At 40.6% G+C, this 14,586-nt stretch overlaps 1 protein-coding gene across 1 annotated transcript in view; it reads right to left on the bottom strand.

Moving 5' to 3' along the window:
* Positions 1 to 14,586, bottom strand: part of ATIC (5-aminoimidazole-4-carboxamide ribonucleotide formyltransferase/IMP cyclohydrolase) — a 37,405-nt gene that overhangs the window by 4,743 nt on the left and 18,076 nt on the right. Inside the window, exons 11-14 of the mRNA XM_006867787.1 lie at positions 13,449 to 13,538; positions 10,583 to 10,711; positions 4,002 to 4,094; positions 2,173 to 2,355 (exon numbers count right to left, since the gene is read on the bottom strand). Of these exons, the coding sequence (XP_006867849.1) occupies positions 2,173 to 2,355; positions 4,002 to 4,094; positions 10,583 to 10,711; positions 13,449 to 13,538 (495 nt within the window). The remainder of the gene's footprint in view (positions 1 to 2,172; positions 2,356 to 4,001; positions 4,095 to 10,582; positions 10,712 to 13,448; positions 13,539 to 14,586) is intronic.

The following is a 14,586-nucleotide window of genomic DNA, read 5'->3' as shown; positions in this document are numbered from 1 at the left end:
AAAACACAAAGATAAAACAGAATCTTGAAAGCAGCTACGGAAAAGAGAAGTGTAACATACAAAGGCAAGCAAATCAGATTAAGCTCGGAGCTCTCAGCAGAAACTATGCAGGCAAGAAAGCAATGGGGAGACATATATAAAACCCTGAAAGAAAAACTGAACCAAGAATCTTCTACCCAGCAAAACTATCAATCAAATATGGTGGTGTAATGAAAACATACCAGGATAAACAGAAGCTAAGGGATTTTGCCAAAGCCAAACGGGCGATGAAAAACATCCTAAGGAGATTTCTGTGGACTGAGAACCAACAAGAACAGACAAAAACCAGAGATTGACATACGTGGCAGCACCACTTGAATTCAATCAACAAATGGAAGAGTTGAGACCAGAACAAAACTATAAGCACAAATTCAGAGGATCTGGGAGGTTAGTCTATGAACAAAACAATTACAATGTGAAAGAAAGTAAACACGTAGGAACAGAGGTCCGGGTGATGAGAAGGTCAGGTAGATTATAGAATAAAACAGACTGTCTTGAATGGAGGGAAAAGTTAATGGAATATAAGGTAACCACACAGTGGGGTTAGGTTGGGGGATTTAGGGGAGGTGGAGGGAGGTGACAGTAGAGAACAGGATAAGGGCAGACACATCATAGTCCGGGTGCTGGGAAGGGCAATACGAGAAGGGGATGGATGCAGAAGAACAAGGTAAATAGGAGAACACTGAGAAAGGTTTGCATGGGCTAAGTGGGACAGTGGTAAATAGTGATGCATGCTCAACCTTGAACAATAGGACTCTGTGATACAGATATCTAGGCATAGTTTGAAGAGAGGAAATAATACTAAGATGCTTGACTGTCTTCTGAATATTGGTTTCCCTTGCCTACTATTATAAAATAAGACACTTGAGTGGGATAGAAAGGAATGTTGGGAAACATGATTACAGAAAACTTGTAAGCCTGTCTTCATCCTATGATTGACTGGAATACCTAAAAGGGGTTCTAGAACTTGCCCAGTGAAATAGACCTCTTGCAAAATCTTTGCAGAGTATAGGACCTTAGGTGGAATCCTGAGTCCCATCCAGAACCTTCTGAGGTGGAAAATTTCCCACTAGAGAGGGCAAGCAGACTAACATGGAAGAGAGAGTGACAGAAGATACATCTTCAAAGAAAAGATCATCAGGAAAAACCCAAGACAAAAATGTCAGTATGACTGGCTACTACAACAATAAGCAAGCTGTTCACCTGGAAGCCATCAAGGCAAGCAATCAAGTTCCTTCAGGACAAACTCCCCTCTAAGACTGAAACTCAAAGCAACACATGAGTAGGCATGTAAGCTTGCTGGTGGCCATGTTGGTCTACCGGTGAGAGGAAGAGGGGGAAAGGCAGCAATGAAGAAATGGGCTGAGTTCAACCACAGTCCATTGACTACCGTTAACCTGGAGATGAGAAAGAGAAGAGGAAGGGCTAGTTGGTCCAAAGTGTGGTGAAACCTGGGGACTCCTGAGCCCATGGACAAGGGCATAGCCACAAAGGGCTAGAGCTGAGAGTGAAGCATCCAGCTGAAAGGAAATGAGGGGAGACGCACAAGAATACCCAAACTTGCAGATAGTACCCATTTGACCTAGCCTCGATGGCTTGAGGCAGACTTGCAGAATGTGCCCTTTGGTGGTGTTTATTATTATATATTCCTGAATGTTTTTTAAAAAAATAGCTAAAGTGAATAAAAATACTATTAACCAATGGTACATGGAGGGGATTGTAATCACTGTAATGAAACAAGTTGTATGATCTGTTGAATGTAAAACTTATGATCTGCTCTGTAAGCTTTCACTCAATCCACAATAAATGACTTAAAAAAAAATCGTAACAGAGCATAGTTCTACTCTGATGCGCATGGAGTGCCAACCCCTCCAAAAATAAAGAAAGAAAATAGTAAACCAATGGTTGTAGGGGTTTTAGGTCACATGGTAATAGAGAATTTGAGAACAGATGGAAGAAAATGAGGGATTTGGTAAGGAGTTTCATTTAGCAATTTTAGACAATGTAGAATTAAAAAAAATATATATCCTTTTCTTTCAGTAATAATGAAGTTAAACTCTGTCACAAACATAAAAGGGTAAGCTTATATATTAACATACTGTGCCCATTAGCTATGTCTGTCAAGTCTAATACCTCGCCAATGGTTCCGGTAACATACTGATCGATAGCATTAGAGATTTCTGCTCTCTTCACTCCAGTTTTAAACTTCATGGACAGCACTCGTGGATGATGTCTAAGCCACCAGTAGTTAGCCTTATCCCCTGCTAGGCGTGTGCAGTGAATCCGAGACTGCTGTCCTGCTCCAATGCCAATAACCTGGAGAACACAAGACATTAAACCCAATGCCTCTTCTAACAACACACTTTTCTCAACGGAGCTTTTGTACACATTCTTTAAAATCTATTAAACAATACTGAATAAAAAAAATATCAAGCCAAAATCAGAAAAAAAGGACTATTTTAAAGCCATTAAAAGGTGAGGGTCAACAGCTTGCATTTTAACATTTTATATATATATTATGTTAATAACATGCCTGTTAATGTTCAGGAAATTTCCAGAATGCAATGAAGTGTTTGTATTAGTGATGGTCTTAGAACCCACTTCTAATAGTCGTAGAATTTATAATTAAGAGAAAAAGAAGAGCAACAACTATAAACCACAAAGGTATCTGACAGGCCCCGCTCAGTCTACAATTTACAGGTAAATACTCATTTTCTCATCCATACTGATACACCGATCTAACTAGGCTATCCTAGTGTCAAATATGCTAAGAGACACACTGTATCTTTTCTTCCTTTCATTCAATGGGTTGGATTTTAAGAATAATTTCCTTGATGTACAAGTATTTTCTGGGTTTTGTTTCTATAATTAGCAAACACATGTGCAGCATGCTCTTTTGAATGTTCAGAGTGAAGCACTGGTTTCACATGACTTTATCAGAACCCATTGGAACCCAGCTCCCATTCTGTTACTTCAGAGACTGGGGAAGCTTTATCAGGTGGGCTCTCACAAAATGTGGAAATGTCTTGCAGGACAGACTAAAATCGATACACCCTCTCCCCGACTGGTGAGCCAAATTACTAAACAAATGCAAGGTAAGAGCTCATGGAGTAAACAGAACTCTGTAGATACTGGAAGAAAGGGGTCTGAGCTAGATTCGCTGACTAAATCCTCCAGTTAGGGCAGGTCTCCGTGGTGAACTGGCACAAGCCTGTACTCAACACCTTAATGCAGAAATATTCAGTATCCCAATGGCAGTAGTGGCCACACTACTGTATAACTGACAAATCTCTTCAAACTTTACTCTTAGAAAATGGGAAAATTTAACTCTCTAAAAGGTGAAGCCCATCTCAATTATCCTGACTGAAAGGAGACCGTGTTAATACCTTGTCTAGCAGCATTCCACTCAATGGATTCTTGAATTAACATGAGAATATTCAGAAGGCTGCATAAATATAAACTGGTGGCTAGCAGTAATGTTCCTTTCCCACTGGAGATACACCACCAGTGGGACAAAAGAAACCAGTTTTGCAACAGCTATTTCTGTTGTTGTTAGGGACCGTCGAATTGGTTCCGGCTCAGTGGTCCTACGCACTGAAGCCTAAAGCCCTGCCTGGTCCTGCATCCTCGCAGCTGTTGTCACGTTTCAGTCCGTTGCTGTAGCCACTCTGTCCATCCTTCTCGTTGGGAAAACTATTAGATACCTCCTCCTCCAAAATGTGCCAACTCATTCTAGGCAAGACCCAACGTGACTGGGTCTTGCCTAGTTCCAAAGCTACTTTCCAATCATCATCAGTTTTAACACTCCACACCAAGTTGCTGAGTAAATTCTGGTAGACCCAGATGAGACATAGTTGGCAAACTTTCCCTTTCAAACTTCCCAGTACCTGAAGCAGCTGGATTTTGGAATATCATTTTGTAAAACAATAGTCCCTTTGAGGTGCGTTTGACAGCTTGGTTACCTGACCGTTCTTGGCATAGCACACAGAATTGGACTGAGTGTACTTGACAGCGATGGTGGAGACGATGAGGTCCCTGCACGCAGACTCTGGCAGCTGAAACAAACACAGCAGGCTTTTTAGACATCTTCTAACTTCAAGGACCTCTTAGGCGATTTAATGTAAGAGGCCTGTTAATGTACTCACATCTCTCAAATGGCAGAACGAAATGAACTGTCCATGCTACAAAGCACCATGTTTTATGAAAAGGGTCCAGATGAGGCAGCCTGTTTCCGTAAAGACTGACCATCTCAGAAGCCCTACGGAGGAGTTCTACACTGTCCTACAGGGTCACGATGGGTCAGAACTCACTCCACGCCAATGGGGTTGCTGTGGGGGGTTTTGTTTTTCCTTTTCTTTTTTTGTGAAACATAGTACAATGCCTACTAGATTCATACCAACTCTACTCTTCAGCAACTCTGGATTAGGCTACAAATGCCTGTTCACATAATACACTAGATCTGAAACACCATTATCTGGTCCAGGATGATACATAATATCTTTTCTACCATCGTACAGGAAAATACCTGCAGACACGATAAAACCCACATTCAGGAAAATCACTGAAGATAATTTTCAAAGATATTAAAACAGTTGTGATGTACACACACCACTAATTCTCTTATTTGTGCTCTAGAAACTGCGTTTGGAAATAAAGCAAACTGATAAATCAACTAATTGAAACAGTACTTATATAATTCATCTAGATAAAAAATTTTCGCTTTGGGAAGGATTTGGGATAAAAGGATGAAGAGACAAGGCAGGTAGCAGAAGAAAATATTTATCAACCACACTATTTAAAAAAAAAAAAACTCAATAAAAAACCTAGATAAAATAAGACTGAGGAATTCGCACTGACCGCCTAAGACAGGCAGCGTCGTCCCTTAAACAAACAATAAATAAGGAGGAATCTGATGTGATGCAGACCGTGCAGACCCGGTCAGGAGGTCAAGCCCCTGTGGGCCCAAGCGTTGTTGACTGTCCAAACCATAGGCTCTGAGGGTCAGACTTTAGCTACCTAGTAGACATAGCAAACTGTCCCTCATCTGATTATTCAGTAATGCTTGTTAGTAATCTCATACATGAGCCCTGGATATCCACAGACAAATGTAAAAACCTTCCCTAAAAGCCGAGACTGTAAATTCCAAAAAGGCAAGTCCCCCCACATCCAAAAAAAAAAGCTAAAGAGGATAGAGAGAAACACTGTTAACTGATGATATATGGAGGGGATAATAATCAATGTAATGAAACAAGCTATATGAATGGTTGAATGTGAAGCTGATGATGTGCCCTGTAAACTTTCACTCAATCCAAAATAAAAACATTTAATAAAAAACAAAAAAAAAAAAACCTAGATAAAAATAAAAAACAATAAAAAAAATCTAAACTCAACAATAAAAAATCAAACCTCCAGGTAGAAAATGAACAAAGGACGTAAGGACTGCCACATTGTTTCCCCACGGAGTGGCTGGTGGATTCGAACAACTGACCTTTCAGTTAGCAACACAAAACTTAACTAATGCTGCCACTAGGGTTCCTTGAAAGGAACGTTATCAATAACAAATAATCCCATAAAATATTTAACATTTATATATCAGGTACATAACAATGAGACATTACTAAACATTCTTACAGAATTTCTAAAATAAGATTAAAAAGTGACAATATCAAAAGCTGACATGGATGCAGAGAAACTGGATCATTTGTGCAATGCTGGTATTAATAATATAAAATAGCACATAGCCATTTTGGAACTAGCCTCAGTTTCTTACAGAGCTAAACGTACCAATACCATACTACTCAATAATTGTATGACAATGAAAACCTATGTTCACCCCCAAATCTGTACATGAATGTAATTGGCTTTACTCCTAACAGCCCCAAACTACAGCCCCAAACATCCTTCAATGGGCACATGGTTAAACAGACTGTGGCAAATTCATACTATGGACTATTATTCATCCACAAAAAGGAAATCAACTATCGATACAGTCAACAATGGAGTCCTGGTGTGGCACTGTGGGTTAATGCACTGAACTGCAGTCGGCTTGAGCTACAATGTTGGTGGTTCAAGCTCACCAGCTGTTCCTCAGAAACTCTATACAGGGTTGCTATGGGTCAGAAATGACTCGACGGCACGTAACAACAACAGTCAACAATTGGATGAATCTCCAAAGAACTGTGCTAAGTGAATGAAGTCATTCTCAAAAGATTTACAAGGTGTTAACTTAACTCCATTTATACAACATCCCCGAAATGATAAAATTATAGATGCAGATACAAGATTAGGGGTTGCCAAGGGTTAAGGAACAGACAGGAAAGGAGGGAAGGAAACAGCTATAAAAGACGGATGGATGCTGTGGAGCTGGAAAAATGTTCTACATCCTGACTATCATCAGTGTTTAGTCTCATTGTGATATTATGCTATAATTTTACAAATGTCATTAACATGAAAAGGTGTTAGGTGCTGTTGAACAGGTTCTGACTCTAGGCCCAACACACTGACTGTGACATGGTACTTCCTCAAAAACCTCAGTCCTAGTAAATATCCCAATGAAACAAGAGCTGGGCTCTTGTGCACACAGACATGTGCACCTCCACGTTCCCTGCAACATTAGTTACCACAGCAAAATAATGGAAACAACCCATGTCCTTCAACCAATGAATGGATAAACTGTGGTACACATACAGAAAAGGAATACCCAATGTTAAAGGATAAAGACACACCCGTGAAGCATCTCTCAATGATGAAACTGGAGGACAATATCCTGAGTAAAACTGTCAGTCACAAAAGGACAAAGATGGAATAAGACTACTACTATAAAAAGTCGAGATAAAGGTTTACAAACATAAATTAACATTCCTGGATGGTTAGCAGGGATGGGAGGGAGCCATCACCAGAAAGCTGACAAATGCTAATTTTGGTGAAGGGAAAGATATGACACAATATGGGGGAAGTCAGCACAACCCAACTGTGGCACTGTGACTTTATTATGGGATATGGCTTTTCTATCCAAAATCTTAACTCCTACCAAATGACTGAGTGAGACAGTGTGTGTAGGACTTTAACCGTGAGACTGGCTAGTTTTCCCATCTCATTAGATTGAAAAGAAACCATCTCAGAAGCAGGGAGATGATTCAAGGATCAAGAAAAGAAGAGCCAAGAGTGGAGTGTGAGTCCCTCCTAGAAAAGTGTTGGGGACGTGGAGGCATTCAACTGTAGTGCGGTTCCAGGCCCGTAGACCCAGGAAAGCTAAGTGCCTTCAGGCAGGAGGGTGGCTTGCAGAATGTGCTCTTTGGGCATTTATAGACTGGTTAAGGAGCTTTATAACCTTTGCCCAAGCAGGACAGAGGCTGAGGGAGCCATATGGCTGTGAGGCCAAATATAAGAGCAAGGTGTATCTGCAGTACAGACCACCAGTTACCACCACTGATCACAGACCAGGATCACAACAGACAGTACAGAGAGAGTGGGACAAAGAAGGAGGACAAAACTCAAACTCAAGAAGGCTAAAAGCACAATTAAGACGGCAGTAAGGGGCTGGAAACTGGGGGAACGGCAATGTGGAGTGCTGCCTACTGTGAGGATGGCAGTCAGGGTCACGGACCCATCTGGGGACAAGCGGCTGGTGCGCTGTCATCTTCACAAAAATCTTCATGGTATTTCTTTAAAATGTTGTCATGAAGGGAAATGGGAAAAGGGGGCAGGGACTTCTTACAAATGCAAGTGATTCTACCATTATCAATTTAAGAACTTGAAGTAAAAAAAATAACCCCAACAAGGTGATGTTAATATAGTATATCCTTTCCTACCGGTATCTGCTGCTTGAATCACCAACAATAAATTTTATTCCTTTGTTTCCAAGAAAAGATTAATAACCAAAGTCTCCTTGTTTCAAATATAACCTTGGTATCCAAGGTCTATGGAAACACTTAGGGGTGGGGGGAACCCATTCTTATGAACATGACATAAACAACTAAAAGCATCGGTCAAGAAGTAAATGCCAATAATTCAAGCATGTTCAGTATGATACACACTCGTTTCCCGCCTCCTGCTCTTTCAAGACTCCAACTATTCCAGACCTAACTGGACAACTTGGTGCTTTCTAGGTTACATCAGGGTGGTGTAACGGAGCTCTGGTAGCGTAGTGGTTACGAATCGGACTGCTAATCTCACAGTCAGTAGTTCAAAACTACCAGCTGTTCCAAGGGAGAAAGAGAAGGCTTTCTGCTCCCGTAAAGATTTACAGCCTCAGAAACTCTATGCAGGGTCGCTATGAGTTGGAACCGACTCCTCAGCACATAACAACAGGTTGGATCAGCAATGGACCACAAGGTTGGCAATTCAAACTTACCACTGGCTCCTCAGAAACCCTATACAGGGAAGCAACCCTGAGTTGGAACCGACCTAACAGCACTTAACAACAGGTTGGAATCTTACTAACAATCTACCTTAAATGGGGGACAGCATGGGAAAAGATCTGAATATAAAGGATGATACAGCGCTCTGCTCGTCCTTGCTTATTTACCCAGTGGTGGTGGTGTTGCTCCTACAAATACCAAAGTCTGCCTCCTTACAAAGACTGTTATTGCTTAGTGCTGTCGAGTTGGTTCTGACTCATAGGACCCTGTATAGGATTTCCAAGGAGCAGCTGGTGGGTGTGAATTGCAGGCCTCGTGGTTCACAGTCCAATGCTGAGCCTACATTACCTTGCAAACCCTGTGGGGAAATCCTACTTCGAGTCAGAATCAACTTCTTTGTGGTCACCATTTTCAAAGATATAAACGAAAGACGATCCACGATATGATCAAAGTAAAGTAGCACATGCTTTTCACTGTTTGTGATTAATAGATGGAACTACCTGATACAGATTTTAACAGCTATTTTCAAAAATTCTACTTCATAGGGACAGGAGTCAAACCTAGGAACAAATCCCAGCTTCTCACTTTCCACTTCTATTACAGTGAAATGGCTTGTTAGGAGACCTGCCCTGTGGGCAGGAACAAACAGAGAAGCTAGACAGAGTGAATAGGATAGCAAATACTTGGGCAAAGACTTCAGAAATATACTTCTTGTCATGATGAAGATGGCCTGCACGTCCCCGACTGCCTCAGAAGCTCTCTCTGGAGGATGAACTACCAAGACCCTCTGCAGTTCTTCACACACAAGTGTCCAGCATTCAACCACAAACCACCAAGCCAAGCGGCAGTCAGACCCTAAGACAATGAATGAGTGACACCTTCAAAATGCAGAGCAATAATACAAGCCAATTTCAGACCCAGCAGAAATATCCTTCAAAGTTGAGGACCCTATGAGGACATCGATTTCCACATTGTGTAACTTTGGGCAAATTTCTTAAATATTCTCTATTGCAAAGTGTTCTGATTTTACAGCAGAGATAATAGTTACCATTACAGGGTGACCAGTGGATTACTAGAGATTGTTGTTGAAGTGCCATCAAGTTGGTTCAGACTATAGCAATCCTGTATAGGGTTTTCCAAGGAGTGGCTGGTGAGCTTGAACCCACAGCCTTGCAGTTGAAACCAACTTTGAAGTCCAGTGCATTAATCCAAAACACCATACCAGGTGGATTACTATAGATAATACATATAAACAATCAATACCATTTTTATTTTAACAATATGTCATCCTTCCTGTTGTTAACTGCCTTAAGTCGGTTCTACTCATAGCAACCCCATATAAGGTTTCTGTGGAGCAACTGATGGGTTTGAACCATCGACCTTGAGGGTAGCATTCCAGTTCTTATCATACAAATAGCACAAATGCAAAGCCAGGACTACACAAAAACTTCGATCCAAATAAATGGAAACATCAGTATCCATCTTAATACATGTACACACAGACTGCCTTCTCCTTTCCAGGATGTGAGACTCTATGGTTACAGTCAGCTTGTTGTTAAGCACAGTGAAGTCGGAAGCACTGTGACATCAGTTTTGACTCAGCACCCTGTATAAGGTTTCTGAGGCTCTAAATCTTTTGCTGAAGAAGAAAACCTCATCTTTCTTCCATGGAGAGGCTGAAGGGTTTGAACCACTGACCTTTTGGTTTGCAGCCCAGTGTTCCTATCCTATGGAGTCATGCGCTCCCTGTAGCTTAGTGCATGGAAACAGGACAAGTTACAGAGCAGAATTATAGAAGACAAGGTCTCAGTTCTGTATAACAGAGACAGAATGTGTATGTTCAAAGGCTAAAGCTCGCAATGGGTTTTCTACACTTTTTTTTTAAGTACTCTGGCTTACCTGGCAACTCACAGATAAACTAGTCCATTTGCATATTGATCAGTTCTAAATGTGAACCCTAATCTGTGTATGGAGTCCTACTGTGGCACTATAGGATAAGCACTGGACAATTAACCTCAAGTTAGGCAGTTCAAACCTATGAAGTGCTCCTTGGAAACCCTAGATAAGTCACTATGAGTCAGAACGGACTCGACAGCACTGAACATCCAGTGCATACCTGGAAATGATTGTAAACAGACCTACTACAGTTATTAGTATCCAGCTCGAATACTCTGAAAACTTACATCTTTATTCTTGGTAACAACATTGCTAAACAAAGACCCATCGATGACACCATTGTTTCTCTTCTGGCTTAAACGAAGACCAAAGAGAGTTCGAACTTCATCTTCATCTGGTTTGTAAGACTGGTCCATCTAAGAAACAAATTTTAAAAGTTAAAAGTACTACATTCACATCTCTCAACTATAAACAATTATGAATAGGGTTATGCATCAGACCCACAGTTAAAGGGAAATCATACAGATGTCAAGACTCCATGATCACAATACAAACGCAAAGTTTTCTTTGAAATATTTGTCCCCCTTTTTACTTTATGTACTTATTTTCGAAGGAGGGCAAGCACTATAAACTTCATCTAAAAATGGAAATCTACCAAGAATAGCCAAGGACATTTAAAAGTGCATACAAATACTTTATTGTCAGCAATAGAAAGGATAAGTAAATTATGATACCCTATGTAAAGGAATGCCACACAGCAATGAGACTCAGTGAGCTACAAGTACACCCAATAACATGGTGTATTTCACAAAGAAAAGGATCAACCAAAGAAGCCAGGTACAAAAAGAATGCATACAATGTGGCGACTGGGACCCTCTTACACTGCTGGTGGGATGCACGATGGTGCAGACACTGTGGAAAATGGTTTCTCAAACCTGAGCTGTAGAACAACTACCGTATTAGCCAGCAATCCCTCTCCTTGATACATATACAAAAGCTGTGACCCTAGATCTAGGCACTACTCACAACAGCAAACTCATAGACACAGCCTACATGCCTATCGACAGAAGAATGGCTAAGCCAACTTTGAATGTTACACAATCTTCCAGAACAGTAAAGCGTCTGCAAAACACCTCACAACATGGATGAAGCTGGAGTTCATTATTATATTGAATGGAATTAGTCAAACGCAAAAGGACAAATACTGCATGACACCACTGTGGTCAAAAATTATGGAGTAGATTGTAATGACTGTAATGATACGAATGTGGGACTGCTGATCTCTTCTGGAAACCTCACTCAACTCACAATAAAATCAACCAACAAAAGAAACCCCACAATGGTACTAACATTTTAGTAAAAAATACACAGAATATAAGACAACTTTGTGTTGACGCAATTCCATCCAAGAGTAAAGTATAAGCAAAACATGTTTTAGGTCAGTGAGGAAGCGTGCTTTCACTGTATAATAAAAATCAGGACAACTGAGATAATCAGGGGGAAAAACAAACCAACCAACCCCTGGATTCATGCCATATACCTGAGCAAAGGGTTTAAGTAAAAACTTAAATATCAAAAAACAAATTTACAGTACTAGAAGTACCAAAAAAAATCATGGTTTAAAAACGCAAAATGTAAAAGGCTTCATAGCAAGACCAGAAAGCCACATGTGCTGAGAGACTGAGTCAATTCTGTATCTACCGTGTTGTAGGATGCCACCAAGCTGATCCCACTCACAGCAATGTCACATTGACAAGGAAGACTGGCTCTGTGTGGTCTCCCTGGGCTGTAATACTCACAGGTGTAGATTGCCAAGGTCTTTTTTTCCTAAAAGCAGCTGGTAGGTTCGAACCACAAACCTTTTAGCTAGCAGCTGAGCACTTAATCACAGTGCCACCAAGGCTTCTAAATCTACCATAAGCAGTCTCTACAGAGTAGGAAAATTGAGGAAAATATTTGTATTTTGTACATTACACTGTGAGAAAAAAGTTTCAACATGAAAAAAAAAACAAAAAACAAAAAAAACACAACAACAAGAAGCAAAGAATATATGGACAAGACAGTTCACAAAAAGGAAATACAGTCAAATGTGAAAAGATGTTCACCTTGCTGGTAATGAGAAATTAAAAGCTATGATGAGATGCCATTTTCATTTATCTAACTGCCAAATTGACAATGTTTAACATAGCAATGGCAACGGTAGTGGGAAACGGGCATCCTTTGGCATGCCCACTGGGACATTAAATTTGTTGTACAACCTCTTAGAGGAGCAGTGCCTATAAAATTATCCAATGCACATCCCCTGTAACCCAGTAACGCCACTCCCAGGCCTTTTCTTCTGGGCTGTTTACGATAGGGGTGTGTGTAACAGCTGAATACTGATGACAAACTACACAGTCTACGCATGGACAAACTTACAAGACTGTGCAGTATGTACTTCTGTAGGAAAAGGAAAACTAGCATTTGCTGAGCACGTACAGACTTTCAGGAATGAGGACAAACAAATTCACAGCAGTAATTACCTATAAAAAAGGCAAGCGGGTGGCAGGATGGCTGAGGGAGGCTTTTCACCACACTACTTTTAACACACACTGAAAGAGACCCCATGGAGATGCACCACTCATTTAAAAGTACATGTTTATAAAAAATTAAGGATAAAGAAGCGGTTTTAAAGCCAAAATTAACAATACTGCTGTTGTTACTGTCAAATTAGTTTAGACTCATAGTGATCCTATCTAGAGTTTCTAAGAAGTGGCTGCTGGGTTTGAACTGCCAACCTTATGGTTAGCCTTCCAGTGTTTACAGCACCACAGCAGGACTCCAATAATAAAATAGCTGGATCAAATTAAGTAAGATTAAACAGTCCCAACATGGCGCTGTAAGATAAGCACTAGACTACAAGGTCAGTTTGAACCGCTGAAAAGGTAAGCAGCGGTTCAACTCTCACCAGCCAATCCTCGGAAACCCTATGCAGGATTGCTATGGGTCAGAACCGATTTGACGGTACTTCAAAAACAAGGACTAAGAAACTTCAATAAACACAGACACACATCTCGAGATGGGTACCACATAAAGGAGAGTGACTTCACATGGGGTAAAAGTGACACAAAATATTAAGAGCAAATAACTGCTTCAAACACAAGCTGCACTAACCTGGAGAACACAATAGTTTCCATTTTTCTTTTTAGAAAGAATTTTCAAGGCTTCTTCTTCGTATCCTGGGGCAATAATGCCATCAGATACCTGTAAATGTGTTAAAAATTAGTTCAATTCTATTAAAAGAAGAAGAAAAAAAAGTTAGAACCCCTCTGATAACCCTAGCAATTATCTGTCTTTAAATAACATAGCAACAATTTTTGGTTCTACCGTCAATTGAATATTCTGTAATTCTTTAATATTGCTTTAACACTTTCTCAGGAAGAAAAATTGTTCTTATTCCCTTCATGAGGGATTTTGTACTAGAAAGGGTACGTTCTAGTCCCACCCAGCTCAGTCAGTTCTGGCTCAGTGGCCTGAGTAAGTCAAGTTACTTACTCTGCAGCAAGACAAAGGGATTAGATGAAACTATCTTATCTCTAAGGATGCAAATGCCACAAAGCCTCACATTCAAGAAGCCTTGCTGTACCCATTAAGTCCACAAGCTAGCTCTGTGACTGGGACAGTCATGTTCATGTGAAGGATAACCACCACCACCACAAATTACAAAAACCTTATGTGAATAATTCCTAAAGCAGATATCATCACACCACACACTCATTCAGCTCTTTCCTGGCCCTCCACAGTGAAGTGATTTGAGCCACCTTCTTTTTCCCTTCGCTTTCTGTCTGTACCCCTTGCCCCACCCTCTGCCTTTTTGGAATGCTTGTTTGTTTGATTTTCAACTGATTAGAGTCATTTATTATTTCCCCCTTACACAGTCTCTTCCAGGAGCCCTGGTGGCGTAGTTGTTATGGCTTGGACCGCTAACTGCAAAGTCAGCAGTTAGAATCTACAGTCGTTTAAAGGGAGAAAGATGAGGCTGTAAGAAAGAGAAAGATTTACAGCCTCGGAAACAGGGTCACTATGAGGGTCACTACGCAGGGTCACTATGAGTTAGAATTGCCTCTTCCACTGAGAACCTATGAAGGTTTACAGTAAGGTTCCATCACCATCCAAGCTGGCATTCTTGGCTCTGCTCTGAGTAAACAGTCATCTTAGCATTAAGATAATAACTACAAAAGCATCTGAAGAACATGAAAACACTTAAAGTTATCCAAACAGCCAAATTTAAACTTAAAGCCATTGATTTACT

Source organism: Chrysochloris asiatica, unplaced genomic scaffold (assembly GCF_000296735.1).
Source record: "Chrysochloris asiatica unplaced genomic scaffold, ChrAsi1.0 scaffold00110, whole genome shotgun sequence".
In the NCBI taxonomy this organism is placed as follows: domain Eukaryota; kingdom Metazoa; phylum Chordata; class Mammalia; order Afrosoricida; family Chrysochloridae; genus Chrysochloris; species Chrysochloris asiatica.
Note: the sequence above shows the minus strand (reverse complement) of the source record. Positions and strands in the feature narration are given on the sequence as shown.